Genomic DNA, 15,567 nt, shown 5'->3' with positions numbered 1-15,567 from the left:
AAACGACAGAATGATCTCTGTTCATCTCCAAGGCAAACCATTCAATATCACGGTAATCCAAGTCCATGCCCCAACCAATAACGCTGAAGAAGCTGAACGGTTCTATGAAGACCTCCAAGACCTTTTAGAACTAACATGCCAAAAGATGTCCTTTTCATTATAGGGGACTGGAATGCAAAAGTAGGAAGTCAAGAAACACCTGGAGTAACAGGCAAAATTGGCCTTGGAGTATGGAATGAAGCAGGCCAAAGACTAATAGAGTTTTGCCAAGAAAATGCACTGGTCATAGCAAACACCCTCTTCCAACAACACAAGAGAAGACTCTACACATGGACATCACCAGATGGTCAACACCGAAATCAGATTGATTCTATTCTTTGCAGCCAAAGATGGAGAAGCTCTATACAGTCAACAAAAACAAGACCAGGAGCTGACTGTAGCTCAGATCATGAACTCCTTATTACCAAATTCAGACTTAAATTGAAGAAAGTACGGAAAACTGCTAGACCATTCAGGTATGACCTAAATCAAATCCCTTATGATTATACAGTGAAAGTGAAAAATAGATTTAAAGGACTAGATTTGATAAATAGAGTGCTTGATGAACAATGGAATGAGGTTCGTGACATTGTACAGGAGACAGGGATCAAGACCATCCCCATGGAAAAGAAATGCAAAAAAGCAAAATGGCTGTCTGGGGAGGCCTTACAAATAGCTGGGAAAAGAAGAGGAAAAAAAAGGAGAAAAGGAAGGATATAAGCATCTGAACGCAGAGTTCCAAAGAATAGCAAGGAGAGACAAGAAAGCCTTCTTCAGGGGTCAATGCAAAGAAATGGAGGAAAACAACAGAATGGGAAAGACTAGAGATTTCTTCAAGAAAATTAGAGATACCAAGGGAACATTTCATGCAAAGATGGGCTCGATAAAGGACAGAAATGGCATGGACATAACAGAAGCAGAAGATATTAAGAAGAGGTGGCAAGAATACACAGAAGAACTGTACAAAAAAGATTTTCACAACCTGGATAATCACGATGGTGTGATCACTCATCTAGAGCCAGACATCCTGGAATGTGAAGTCAAATGGGCCTTAGAAAGCATCACTATGAACAAAGCTAGTGGAGGTGATGGAATTCCAGTGGAGCTATTTCAAAACCTGAAAGGTGATGCTGTGAAAGTGCTGCACTCAATATGCCAGCAAATTTGGAAAACTCAGCAGTGGCCACAGGACTGGAAAAGGTCAGTTTTCATTCCAATTCCAAAGAAAGTCAATGCCAAAGAATGCTCAAACTACCGCACAATTGCACTCATCTCACATGCTAGTAAAGTAATACTCAAAATTCTCCAAGCCAGGCTTCAGCAATACATGAACCATGAACTTCCAGATGTTCAAGCTGGTTTTAGATAAGGCAGAGGAACCAGAGATCAAATTGCCAACATCTGCTGGATCATCTAAAAAGCAACAGAGTTCCAGAAAAACATCTATTTCTGCTTTATTGACTATGCCAAAGCCTTTGACTGTGTGGATCACAAAAAACTGTGGAAAATTCTGAAAGAGATGGGAATACAAGACCACCTGACCTGCCTCTCGAGAAACCTGTATGCAAGTTAGGAAGCAACAGTTAGAACTGGACATGGAACAACAGACTGGTTCCAAATAGGAAAAGGAGTACATCAAGGCTGTATATTGTCACCCTGCTTTTAACTTATATGCAGAGTACATCATGAGAAACGCTGGGCTGGAAGAAACACAAGGTGGAATCAAGATTGCCGGGAGAAATATCAATAACCTCAGATATGCAGATGACACCACTTTTATTGCAGAAAGTGAAGGGGAACTAAAAAGCCTCTTGATGAACGTGAAAGAGGAGATTGAGAAATTTGGCTTAAAGCTCAACATTCAGAAAATGAAGATCATGGCCTGCGGTCCCATCACTTCATGGCAAATAGTTGGGGAAACAGTGGAAACAGTGTCAGACTTTATTTTGGGGGGCTCCATAATCACTGCAGATGGTGACTGCAGCCATGGAATTAAAGACACTTACTCCTTGGAAGAAAAGTTATGACCAACCTAGATAGCATATTCAAAAGCAGAGATATTACTTTGCTGACTAAGGTCCATCTAGTCAAGGCTATGATTTTTCCAGTAGTCTAGTATGGATGTGAGAGTTGGACTGTGAAGAAGGCTGAGCACTGAAGAATTGATGCTTTTGAACTGTGGTGTTGGAAAAGACTCTTGAGAGTCCCTTGGACTGCAAGGAGATCCAACGAGTCCATTCTGAAGGAGATCAGCCCTGGGATTTCTTTGGAAGGGATGATGCTAAAGCTGAAACTCCAGTACTTTGGCCACCTCATGTGAAGAGTTGACTCTTCAAAAAGACCCTGATGCTTGGAGGGACTGGGGTCAGGAGGAGAAGGGGACGACAGAGGATGAGATGTCTGGATGGCATCACTGACTCGATGGACGTGAGTCTGAGTTAACTTCGGGAGTTGTTGACGCACAGGGAGGCGTGGCATGCTGCGATTCATGGGGTCGCAAAGAGTGGGACACGACTGAGCGACTGAACTGAACTGAATGATGGCAAAGGAGAAAAGGAAAGACATACCCATTTGAATGTAGTGTTCCAAAGAATAGCAAGGAGAAATAAGAAAGCCTTCATCAGTGATCAATGCAAAGAAATAGAGGAAAACATTGGAATGGGAAAAACTAGAGATCTCTTCAAGAAAATTAGAGATATCAAGGGAATGTTTCATGCAAAGATGGGCACAACAAAGGACAGAAATGGTATGGACCAGCAGAAGGAGAAGATATTAAGAAGAGGTGGCAAGAATATACCGCAGAACTATACAAAAAAGATCTTCACAACCCAGATAATCATGATCACTCTCCTAGAATGCAAAGTCAAGTGGACACTAGGAAGCATCACTATGAACAAAGCTAGTGGAGGTGATGGAATTTCAGTTGCTGCTGCTGCTGCTAAGTCGCTTCAGTCGTGTCCGACTCTGTGCGACCCCATGGACGGCAGCCCACCAGGCTCCCCCGTCCCTGGGATTCTCCAGGCAAGAACACTGGAATGGGTTGCCATTTCCTTCTCTAATGCGTGAAAGTGAAAAGTGAAAGGGAAGTTGCTCAGTCGTGTCCGACTCTTAGCACCCCCATGGATTGCAGCCCACTGGCTCTGCCATCCATAGGATTTTTCAGGCAAGAGTACTGGAGTGGGGTGTCATTGCCTTCTCCGAATTCCAGTTGAGCTATTCCAAATCCTAAAAGATGATGCTGTGAAAGTGCTACACTCAATATGCCAGCAAATTTGAAAAACTCAGCAGTGGCCACAAGACTGGAAAAGGTCAGTTTTCATTCCTATCCCAAAGAAAGGCAATGCCAAAGAATGCTCAAACTACTGAACTATTGCATTAATCTCAGACGGTAGTAAAATAATACTCTAAATTCTCCAAGTGAGGCTTCAACAGTATGTGAAATATGAACTTCCAGATGTTCAAGCTGGATTTAGAAAAGGCAGCGGAATCAAAGATCAAACTGTCAACATCTTCTGGAACATTGCAAAAGCAAGAGAGTTCCAGAAAAATATCTATTTCTGCTTTATTGACTATGCCAAAGCCTTTGATGTGTGGATCACAATAAACTGTGGAAAATTTTTCAAGAGATGGGAATACCAGACCACCTGACCTGCCTCCTGAGAAATCTGTATGCAGGTCAGGAAGCAACAGTTAGAACGGGACATGGAACAACAGACTGGTTCCAAATAGGAAAAGAAGTAGATCAAGGTTGTATATTGTCACCCTACATATTTAACTTATATGCAGAGTACATCATGAGAAATGCTGGACTGGAATAAGCACAAGCTGGAATCAAGATTGCTGGGAGAAATATCAACAAATTCACATATACAGATGACATCACCCTCATGGCAGAAAGCGAGGAAGAACTAAAGATGAAAGAACTCTTGAGAAAAGTGAAAGACGAGAGTGAAAAAGTTGGCTTAAAACTCAATATTCAAAAAACTAAAATCATGGCATCTGGCCCCATTAAAGTGAAAGTGAAAGTGAAGTCACTCTGTCGTATCTGTCTCTTTGCAACCCCATGGACTTTAGGCCACCAGGCTCCACCATCTGTGGGATTCTCCAGGCAAGAATACTGGAATGGCTTGCCCTTTCCTTCTCTAAGGGATCTTCCCAGCCCAGGGATTGAATCCAGGTCTCCCGCATTGCAGGCAGACACTTTAACCTCTGAGCCACCAGGGAAGATCATAACATCTGGTCCCATTACCTAATGACAAATAGATGGGGAAACAGTTGAAACAGTGACAGACTTTATTTTGGGGGGCTCCAAAATCACTGCAGATGGTGACTCCAGCCATGAAATTAAAAGACACTTACTCCTTGGAAGAAAAGTTATGACCAACTGAGACAGCTTATTAAAATGCAGAGACATTACTTTGCCAACAAAGGTGCATCTAGTCAAAGCTATGGTTTTTCCAGTAGTCATACATGGGTGTGAGAGCTGGACTATAAAGAAAGCTACGTGCCAAAGAATTGATGCTTTTGAACTGTGGTGTTGGAGAAGACTCTTGAGAGTCCCTTGGACTGCAAGGAGATCCAAACTGTCCATCCTAAAGGAAATTAGTCCTGAATATTCATTGGAAGGACTGATGTTGAAGCTGAAACTCCAATACTTTGGCCACCTGATGCAAAGAACTGACTCATTGAAAAGACCCATATGCTTCAGTGGAAAAGATTGAAGGCAGGAGGAGAAGGACAATAGAAGATGAACAGATGGTTCAATGGCATGACAGGCTCAGTGGATATGAGTTTGAGTAAACTCAGGGGGTTGGTGATGGACAGGGAGGCCTGGTGTGCTGTAATCCATGCGATTGCAAAGAGTAGGACGCGACTGAGTGACTGACTGAACTGCATAAAGACACAGAATTACAGCATAGTGTTCAAGGAAAAAAAATGTTATCACTTAAATTATGATTTCAAATAAATTTTGTGTCTTTCATTTATCATTCAATCATAAGCAATTCATCAGTGGTAAAGACAAAATATTCTGCACCAAAATTTAAAAATGTGCTCCTTTACTTAGGCATAAATATTTTGGACAAAAATAAACACCAGTTATTTCAGGGTCTCAAAATTATATCAACATCTGTAATTTAGAAAGATATGCTTGAATTTACCAGTAAATAAATATAGTTTTTCTCAATTAACTGTAGAAAATAAATGAAATTTACCAGGAGTAAAAGGTGGGTAATTCAGGTTGTTCACACTGCATCCTTTCTTTGAACCTTGAACAAAGCTGGAAACTTCATTCATGTCCTAAATGGATATAAGATATAAAACAACAGATTTTAAATAGTTGTAAATCATATTTGCATAAGGTCTATTTATTTGTAAATATTTTATCAAGGGTGACCATGACATTCTTCTCCCAGAAGACAAATATAACCTACCAACCTACAAAAAAGCTTGTTTAACTATTCTCATTACTTGATTCTACTTCTAGTATGAACAAGTTATTATAGTGAGAAAAAAATATTACTTGTGTTTGAATAAATGTATATACCAGATAACATCGGTATCTTGATGGAATTAAAGGATTATATACAACCAAAATATATTTGATTTACCTTGTTTAAAATACATATAAAGCATTAATCATATTAGAGTAAATGTATTAAGCAACTGTCTTTTAAAATAAATGTTCTGCCTATGTTTTCCTCTAAGAGTTTTATAGTTTCTGGTCTTACGTTTATGTCTTTAATCCTTTTTTGCATTTATGTTTGTGTATGATGTTAGAATGGGCTTCCCTCATAGCTCAGTTGGTAAAAAATGGAGGAGACCTGGGTTCAATTCCTGGGTCAGGAAGATCCCCTGGAGAAGGGAATGGCAACCCACTTCAGTAGTCTTGCCTGGAAAATCCCATGGACAGAGGAGCCTGATGGGCTACAGTCCTTGGGTTTGCAAAGAGTCAGACACTACTGAGTGACTAACACAACTCCTTCATTTTCATGAGAGAGTGAGAATACAAAAAAGATGAATAGATTTTAGCATTCTAATAAAAATGGCTGTGACCTTATTGAATCCCTGGAAGAGTTTCAGGGAACCCTAGGGCTGCTGGACCACATTATAAGAACCGGTGATCTAGCTACCTTTTGGAGTCAGAGCTTGTGGGGTATTGTGTCTATGGATTTTCTTGCTTTGTAAACTGAGGCCTCAATATTTTCTTCCTACTTACTAGTTTTCTGTCCACAAACAGTTGAGTAAAATCTTTGGACTAAAAAAGATAATTCATATAAAATCATTTATAACATGCTCAAGAAATGTGTGTCTTTCTCCTTCTCTGTTAATACACCAAACTTCTATATATTTTTGAGTCTTATTTCCCTCATCTCTACAATATTTTGTTTCTGCTTTCACAAAGGTATCAAACTCAGTCAATTCCTTTGTTAATCTGGTTTTCCTGAGAGGAAGCATATTCTCTTCATTACTCTTCCCTTCTTCAATCCACATGATGTTCAGATGGAATTAATGTAAGAAATTAAGGCCATTCAGGGAGAAGATATAATTTCTCATTTTGATACACATTTTTGTTTTCTTAAGAGCCACAAAGAAAAACAATTAAGTAGTTATTATAAAATATACATTGTTTTTTTTTACTGAAATTTACCTAATATATTCAATTTTGCTGTCATATGTCCACTAAAATTAATACAAAGAGATACTATAGTTGAACAGGCAATAATTTTAGATAAACATAAATATTTTTTTTCTTCTTGATTGTAGAAATTGAATTAAATTTAAACATAGCATCAAGTACTGAAATTCATAAATGGAACTGAGTTGTATTATTTTAAATTTTAAGTCTTTTTCTAAAATATTTTACTAACTCTTGTATATAATGTCACTGAAGAAATGCAAGAGCAAACATTTAACTCTGATTTTAATGTTATTCTACTTGAACTGTGTATTTGCAAACTTGCAAAAAAATTGCAGCATTCACTCAAAATATACTTTATCTTATTCAATTTAAGAGTAAATAAAATAATTTAATAAATATAATATAATAGCAAAATAACTTAAAATGATTTTAACTATATTCTACAATAAATGGATAGCATTTGATATTTTCTTATTTTTAATTAAAATATCTTATCTATTTGGAAAGATTATATTATTAATAAGCTAAACTTACTACTCATAATTTGAAGGAATTGATTTGTATTTCTTTTAATGTATTTTGTATTTTTGTTCTTTCAGAATTCTGAAAATACTTTTCTCTAACATACTCAAATCCTTTAAGTGATGTTACATTTATATAATGTCATGTAAAAAGTGAATTTGATTAGCATTTCAACTTAGAGTCAGATTGAAAATTTTGAAAGTTTTGAGGCAGAGAACTCAATGAATTAATAGTAAGATGTATTCCTACAGATTTTCAGGTATCATTAAAATCATCTCAAGCCTAGTAATGACTATTTGTAGAAATTGGCAATGGCATTTTTATGGGTACTTTATCAAGTCCATTGAAAATTTTAAAATAATATGGTGACATTACATAACTTCACGTTTAAACTAAATCTAAATGAAGTGAAGTGAAATTGCTCAGTCCTGTCTGATTCTTTGCGACCCTATGGACTTTAGCCTATCAGGCTTCCCCACCATGGGATTTTCCAGGCAAGAGTACCGGAGCGGGTTGCCATTTCCTTCTCCAAAAATCTAAATGAAAATGCCTTTATTTTCAAAGAAATTCAAATAATCGACTTTTTCTAAGAATCTTATGAAATGTTGAGAGAACATATCCAATTAAGCCTTCAGTTATTTGGGATACATTGAACATGTTTGGATATATTTTCTTGATGAATTTTAAGCTTCCCAACACTATATATTAAATTATTGGACTTCTTTATGGGAAAACTCAGTTGTTCAGATTTTAAAGAATAAAACCATAAAAACAATGTGATTATGAAAATATGCCTATTTTTTCAGAAAAAAATGGAAATGTTCTTTGAATTTTAAAAATATTGACTGATACTTTTATTTTAAAATCACAGTTTTAGTCTTAATTGTACCAAATGCAGTTGGCTCTTATTTCTAAAAATATTAAGATATTATCTTAAGAATGATACAGAAAAGATAATTCAACTGTAATGTATTCTTATAAGCAAAAAAATCTATTTTTCTACTTCAATTAAGTTCATAACATTTTCTGAAGTGATTTTAATACCTAAAATTAAAAAGCATTAGCATTGAATCAAAATTAAAAATCTATCAAATTATAAAATTATACAAATATTTTAATACTCCTTTACTATATACTCATTGTCAGAAAAAATAATTTGAATAAAATGAAAAAAGTGGAGAAACAACTAGCACTAGAATTTGGCAGTTATTTAGGTAAAAGCTAGAAACAGAATATCCACATAAACCAAATGTATGGTTGTGCTAAGAGTAAAGAACCTGCCTGTCAATGCAGGAGACTTAAGAAATCTGGGTTTGATCTCTGGGTTGGGAGGAACCCCTGGAGGAGAGTTTGGCAACCCACTCCATTAGTCTTGCCTGGAGAAGCCCATGGACAGAGGAGCTTGGAAGAGTACAGTCCATAGGGTTGCAAAGAGTTAGACAAGACTGAAGCAACTCAGCATACACACAGAGTAAATATGAATTTGGTGATATTTAATGAGCTTTGACATCATACTAGTTATCATGTTGTGTGTGTGTGTTTTTTTTTTTTTTTTAATTAGTCAAAATGCTTCTGTGTCAGTGTCATAACTACTCTGACTTGCTCAGATGCTCTTCAGCCCATCCTTTCCTCTCTTTGGATATGAATCAAGTATTTCAGTCTTCAATAGACTTGGGAACTGGAGTATTTTCTCTTTATAGCATAGTCAAATTCTCTTGCATTATGGCTAAATGTCATTTATACTTGTAACTCTGATGCAATGGACTCAAATTATTTCATATACAATAAAAAGAAAGAAAGGAAGGAAGGAAGAAAGGAAGGAAGGGAGAGAGGGAGGGGAAAAAAGGAAACAAAGAAAGGAAAAGAAAGGAAAGAAGGCAAGAAGGCACTTCTAATTTAAATAAAGCAACTGAAATTGGAGCTAGAATTGAAAACAAAACTCAAGAGAAGATTGCTTTGTTTTTTTGTTTGTTTGTTTGTTTTTTCTTTGGGTCATTTCTACCAGAACTGAGTGTTGTTGATTCTATCAAGAATTGTTGCTAAAAAAGGAAATAAAGAAATGAGGTAGGATTGATGGTGACAAGTACGGTCAAGGATTCCCTACCCGGCTTTTTTCTTCATCATAAGGAAGACTTAAATAGAATAAAGTGAAATATCATTAGCAAAAGAGATTTAAAAATATAGGAGGCAAACTGCACAGAAGAGAAAGAAAAATCCACATGGGAGGACTGATGCTGACTGGAGTAAGAGCCACTTCATCAATTGAAAATGAAGAAAAAGAGGAGGGATGCTGGCTTTTGATGGGTTGGGGTGGGAAGTGGAAACAGTTCATGTCATAGTCTTCCATTATCTCTATAAAGGAGAAAGAGAGATCCTCTCTATAGATAAGAGCTGTTAGTAAAATGGAGTATTCACTGAGGATAAATGGAAATTTAACTGGTAAAAAGACAAAAGAGAGGACTGCTAGATGACAGTATGTCTTATGAGTTTTGGGGTGAAACTATAGTTATCTCACCAATAACTGTTTGTGTGGAGCATCTGATAAATTGAAATTTTATTAAAAAGACAGAAAGTAAATCATGAAAATAAAATCCCAGCAGCTAGATATCATCATTGCAGTCTCACTAATTTTCTGTCAAATAACTAAATGCCTTTCCATCTTCATTTGGTTATCATCATAAGAATTCTGAAGGTTATGCTAATCTTTTAGTCAACTCCATGTTTTCATGATGGTGAAAAATAAATACCTGTAATTGACTGGGTAAATAAATGATTAGATGAATAATTTAATAATGACTGAATGAATAGTGAAAATTTCAGGAAAGTGGAGATGCTGTGACCTCAAAGGTAAAAAAATTTAGCTATCCCCAGATATCCATTATTTTTCCTTCCAAAATTTTGTACAGCTGTAATAACTTTGTAAAACATGGCTGATGTTCTGTGTCCAAACTTATTAGATTTCTTTTTTCCTGAAATACAGAGTTCTCAGATTACCAAGTAATTTCATTCCCCAAATGTTATAGTTTTATAGTCTGCCAGGCTCCTCTGTCCATTCAGGCAAGAACACTGGAGTGGGCTGCCATTTCCTTCTCCAGGGAATCTTCCCAACCCAGGAATCAGACCTGTGTCTCCTGCATTGCAGGCAGTTTCTTTACCACTGAGCCACCATGAAAGCCAAGTATCTTAAACAAAAGACACTAAATCATTGACTATAATCACTATTATTTTAAATCATAAGCCTACCAGCAGGCATCAATAGCTATAGATGTAAAAATTTTATCCAAAGCAACTTTTAAACATTAGTGTTTTCCTTTAATAACTTTACCAGTAAACATACAATTTTGTCTGTTTATTGTTGTCATCTGTCTTGAGATAAAACACTTAACTTATTGCTAACATTGATTTGTTCTACTTATAACTTATTAAAAGAAAGTTTCTAAAGGATAAGAGCTTTTCAAGCCCATGTTGCTGCAATTGCTTAACTACTGCATCTATTAATAAGTATTTTTGAAGTTGCACTACAAATTTTGTTAAATGTTTTCAACTTAAATTATTAACCATAAAAATATAACCTCTTAGTTATAGAAATAAACTTTAATCTATAAAGAATATTATTAGATGATAAAAATCTCAATTAATAGTTTTTAGTTTGTATTTTCTGACCCATAAATATGTCAGGTATGATATTTATATATTTTAGGAAAATTATAACATTATTTTATGCTTAATATATTATAAAGTACATCTTGTTGAACTTGTATTTATTTTATGGAAAATAATTCTACGTTTATTGTCCAAAATCACAAGTCTAAAATAACTACTTACAATCCAAAGTCCATCATAATTTACTTGTTGATGAAAAAGGTAGCATTCATTTGCCCACCATTCTATGCAACTTGGATTTGTGAAATCAGGGTATACTGTTAATCCTGGCCATACCTGGAAGAACAGATTATTCCCATATATACAAATGTAAAAGAAAACATAAATAATGGAAATTCAGACTGAGTGAAGAGGAAGAGTAAAAAATTTTTAAAGTTATGACATTGTACTTCTTTAGGTATATGTGATCCCTGCACCACCTATATTTACAATAATCTTAGGTCTACTTGAAAGCACAGACATATTAACTGTTTGATAAGAGGAATTATATTAGTGCATTTCCAAAGGCATATGTTCTCAAAAAATTTAAGCTAAAAAGTTCTTTGTGTGTTTATCTATATTTGTGTGTATTCTTAGTCACTCATTTATGATGTTCTTGGGACTACTCCAATGGCTTTTAGCTATTACTTCATTAAATCTTCACTAGAAATTTAGGAACTAGGTACTATTTTTATCATCACTTTACAGAAGAGGTAAGTAGTATAATTAAACTCATTTTGCTGATGAAAAAAGTGATAAACAAAGGAGCTTTTCAAAGTCACTTGCTAATAAGTAGTACAGAAGGAACCTCATATCCAATCACATATCCAGGCACTCTCATATCCAATTCCATGCTGTTAAATACTAGATGCCTCTTTATGATTTATGCTTCTTCATATTATTTTACTTACCATGTAAAATAATGACATTCAGCAAGATAAATTCAATTTCAGATGTATTGGGATAAATAATATTGTTTTAATATTCAAATTATGCATATTAGTGATCAGATCTGTCCACATTCAATAGAACAGGTCTTGCTAGTGGTTTAGACGCTAAGTCATGTCTGACTCTTGTAACCCCATGGACTGTAGCCTGCCAGGCTCCCTCTGTCCATGGGATGCTCCAGGCAAGAGTACTGGAGTGGGTTACCATTTCCTTTTCCAGAGGATCTCCCTGACCCAGGGATTGAACCCGGGTCTCCTGCTTTGCAGGCAGATTCTTTACCGACTTAGTTACCAAGGAAGCCCTGGTACAAGTCTTAACAAAATATATATTTTAAGATATTAATGACATTAGGGAAGGAATATTTTGTTTCCTGATGGAGCTCATAATTAAGAAAATTTTCATCAGAAATTTTAACTTTGGTGAATGTGATTAAATAAAAAGTTATTGTTAGTATAGTCTTTATTGTTGTAAATAAATTTATTTAGTCTTATTGTCTTATTTAGTCTTTATTTTTGTATATAAAGTCATAATAAATATGTTTCTATAAGTTGATATTTTCTGCTGTTTCATTTCCCTTGACTAAATTACAGAATTGGAATTATCAGGTCAACATATCTACACATTATGGTTTTTGGTATGTCTTATGAATCTGTCTCTAGAATATTTATCTTGATTAAAAATTATGCCTTTGGGAGCTAGGCATTTTCTTCACACTGCTCTTTATTAGTTCCATGATATGAGGAAAATTAAAATTGGAAAAGGAAATTTAAACATTAAAGCCATCTCAAATTGGCTTTTTTTCAAATGTAAAGTATTAAAAATAACTTTAATCACAGATAGCTAATGATTTTATTGTAAAATCATTGCACCATAAATATACACCATAAATCTTATTATCCAACATGTAAGTATTCAATTTATACATGCAATTATTTTACATCAAATTATGAGAATTGCTGTAATCAAGGTATTTATCATATTTGTATAACTAATTTCATTGCTTATCATGGAAAATTATCTGCCTTCTTACAAAAACTGCTTTAGAGATAATTGGAATATTTACCCTAAAACTTCTCTATGCAATTAAAATAGCAAATCCAGATTTGAAAGCAAGCAAATTCTCTGACACACACATACGTGCACACACTCAGAAACACTTGTTGCTGTACAATAGAAAATCCAAGCAACACAAATTTAATGAATATCATAATTTACCTCTCCAATAATTGCTGTAGTCCCATCTGACTCATTTACCCACACCTTTTGGGCAGTTCCCCTATCATAGGACTCATATGCTGCCCCATTCACACGTTTGTCTATGGAAACTGCAGGATCCTAATAATAGAGAGAAGAAACTAGAAAATCAATTAATTTTCAAATGTGTAAATGCTAAAAATTAATATATATGTTCAGTTATTACCAAGATGATGACATATTTCTGCCCATGGGCATGCAAATCTTGAACAAATTCTGGGAGGCCGTTAAATGCAACTTGATCATAAGTAAAGATTTTCTTGTCTTCCATATAGTCAATATCAGTGATTTGTGTGTCCTAAAAATTAGCAGAGTATATTTCAATAAACAGTACTGAAAGAAACCTCTAATCACATCAACCCTAATGTCCAAAGAATTTCTATATAAATTTAATGATTAAAAGGTAAATGAAATTAGATCTCTTTTATTTCACTAAAGACACAATGATATGGCTAATAAAGCTAGTTTGTCTAATGATTATGCACATTTGTTTAAGTGATGACCACTCGGTATGTATTATGTTAACACATGTATATGTACATATATGGAATCATTGTATAGAAAACAAAAATCTTCACATTAAATAAAATACATAAAATTTTATTACATTAAAATATACAAACTCTAAAAGTATATATAAAAAACAATATAATTTTGTTCATACTTCAACATGTGTTCTATTCTAATATAACTCATGATCAGTTCTCAAAATTCAGGTACACCTGAGCATTGTGTATGGACATAAAGTGTACTTCATCATTAATAAGCAGCTTAATAACCTATATCTATATTTGGCAAACAGCTATGAAAAGAAGAGTAACAAAAGGCAAAGGAGAAAAGGAAAGATATGCCATTTGAATGCAGAGTTCCAAAGAAGAGCAAGGAGAAATAAGAAAATTTTCTCAGTGATCAATGCAAAAAAATAGAGGAAAACAACAGAATGGGAAAAGCTAGAGATCTCTTCAAAAAACTTAGAGATACCAAGAGAATGTTTCTTGCAAAGATGAGCACAATAAAGGACAGAAATGGTATGGACTCAACCGAAGCAGAAGATAATAAGAAGAGGTGGCAAGAATACACAGCAGAACTATGCAAAAAAGATCTTCATGACCCTGATAATCATGAACACTCTCCTAGAATGCAAAGTCAAGTGGGCATTAGCAAGCATCACTATGAACAAAGCTAGTGGAGGTGATGGAAGTCCAGTTGAGCTATTCCAAATCCTAATTTGGAAAACTCAGCAGTGGCCACAAGACTGGAAAAGGTCAGTTTTCATTCCTATCCCAAAGAAAGGCAATGCGAAAGAATGCTCAAACTACTGAACTATTGCACACATCTCACACGGTAGTAAAATAATACTCAAAATTCTCCAAGCGAGGCTTCAACAGTATGTGAAATGTGAACTTCCAGATGTTCAAGCTGGATTTAGAAAAGGCAGAGGAACCAGAGATCAAACTGTCAACATCTTCTGGAACATCACAGAAGCAAGAGAGTTCCAGAAAAATATCTATTTCTGCTTTATTAACTATGCCAAAGCCTTTGATGTGTGGATCACAATAAACTGTGGAAAATTCTGAAAGAGATGGGAATACCAGACCACCTGACCTGCCTCCTGAGAAATCTGTATGTGGGTCAGGAAGCAACAGTTAGAACAGGACATGGAACAGCAGAATGGTTCCAAATAGGAAAAGTAGATCAAGGCTGTATATTGTCACCCTACATATTTAACTTATATGCAGAGTACATCACGAGAAATGCTGGACTGGATGAAGCACAACCTGGAATCAAGATTACTGGGACAAACATCAATAACTTCACATATGCAAATGATATCACCCTTATGTCAGAAAGTGAAGAAGAACCAAAGACCTCTTGATGAAAGTGAAAGAGGAGAGTGAACAAGGTGGCTTAAAACTCAATATTCATAAAACTAAGATCATGGCATCTGGTCCCATTACTTAATAGATGGGGAGACATTTAAAACAGTGACAGATTTTATTTTGGGGGGCTCCAAATCACTGCAGATGGTAACTGCAGCCATGAATTTAAAAAATGCATGCTCTTTGGAAGAAATGTTATGAGCAACTGAAACAGCTTATTAAAAAGCAGAGATATTACTTTGCCAACAAAGGCCCATCTGGTCAAGGCTATGGTTTTTCCAGCAGTCATGTATGGATGTGAGAGTTGGACTGTGAAGAAGGCTGAGCACCGAAGAATTGATGCTTTTGAACTGTGGTGTTGGAGAAGACTGTTGAGAGTCCCTTGGACTGCAAGGAGATCCAACGAGTCCATTCTGAAGGAGATCAGCCCTGGGATTTCTTTGGAAGGAATGATGCTAAAGCTGAAACTCCAATACTTTGGCCACCTCATGCGAAGAGTTGACTCATTGGAAAAGACTCTGATGCTGGGAGGGATTGGGGGCAGGAGGAGAAGGGGACGACAGAGGATGAGATGGCTGGATGGCATCACTGACTCAAAGGATGTGAGTCTGAGTGAACTCTGGGAGTTGATGATGGACAGGG

The 15,567-nt window shown here is 35.6% G+C and overlaps 1 protein-coding gene across 1 annotated transcript in view; it reads right to left on the bottom strand.

Annotated features, from left to right (window-relative positions):
- The window catches only part of SI (sucrase-isomaltase), a 109,994-nt gene that overhangs the window by 82,345 nt on the left and 12,082 nt on the right, over positions 1–15,567 (bottom strand). Inside the window, exons 10-13 of the mRNA XM_052636244.1 lie at positions 13,212–13,343; positions 13,007–13,126; positions 11,027–11,140; positions 5,253–5,337 (exon numbers count right to left, since the gene is read on the bottom strand). Of these exons, the coding sequence (XP_052492204.1) occupies positions 5,253–5,337; positions 11,027–11,140; positions 13,007–13,126; positions 13,212–13,343 (451 nt within the window). The remainder of the gene's footprint in view (positions 1–5,252; positions 5,338–11,026; positions 11,141–13,006; positions 13,127–13,211; positions 13,344–15,567) is intronic.

Source organism: Budorcas taxicolor, chromosome 1, assembly GCF_023091745.1.
Source record: "Budorcas taxicolor isolate Tak-1 chromosome 1, Takin1.1, whole genome shotgun sequence".
Lineage (NCBI taxonomy): Eukaryota > Metazoa > Chordata > Mammalia > Artiodactyla > Bovidae > Budorcas > Budorcas taxicolor.
This window is presented reverse-complemented; position numbering and strand designations above follow the sequence as displayed.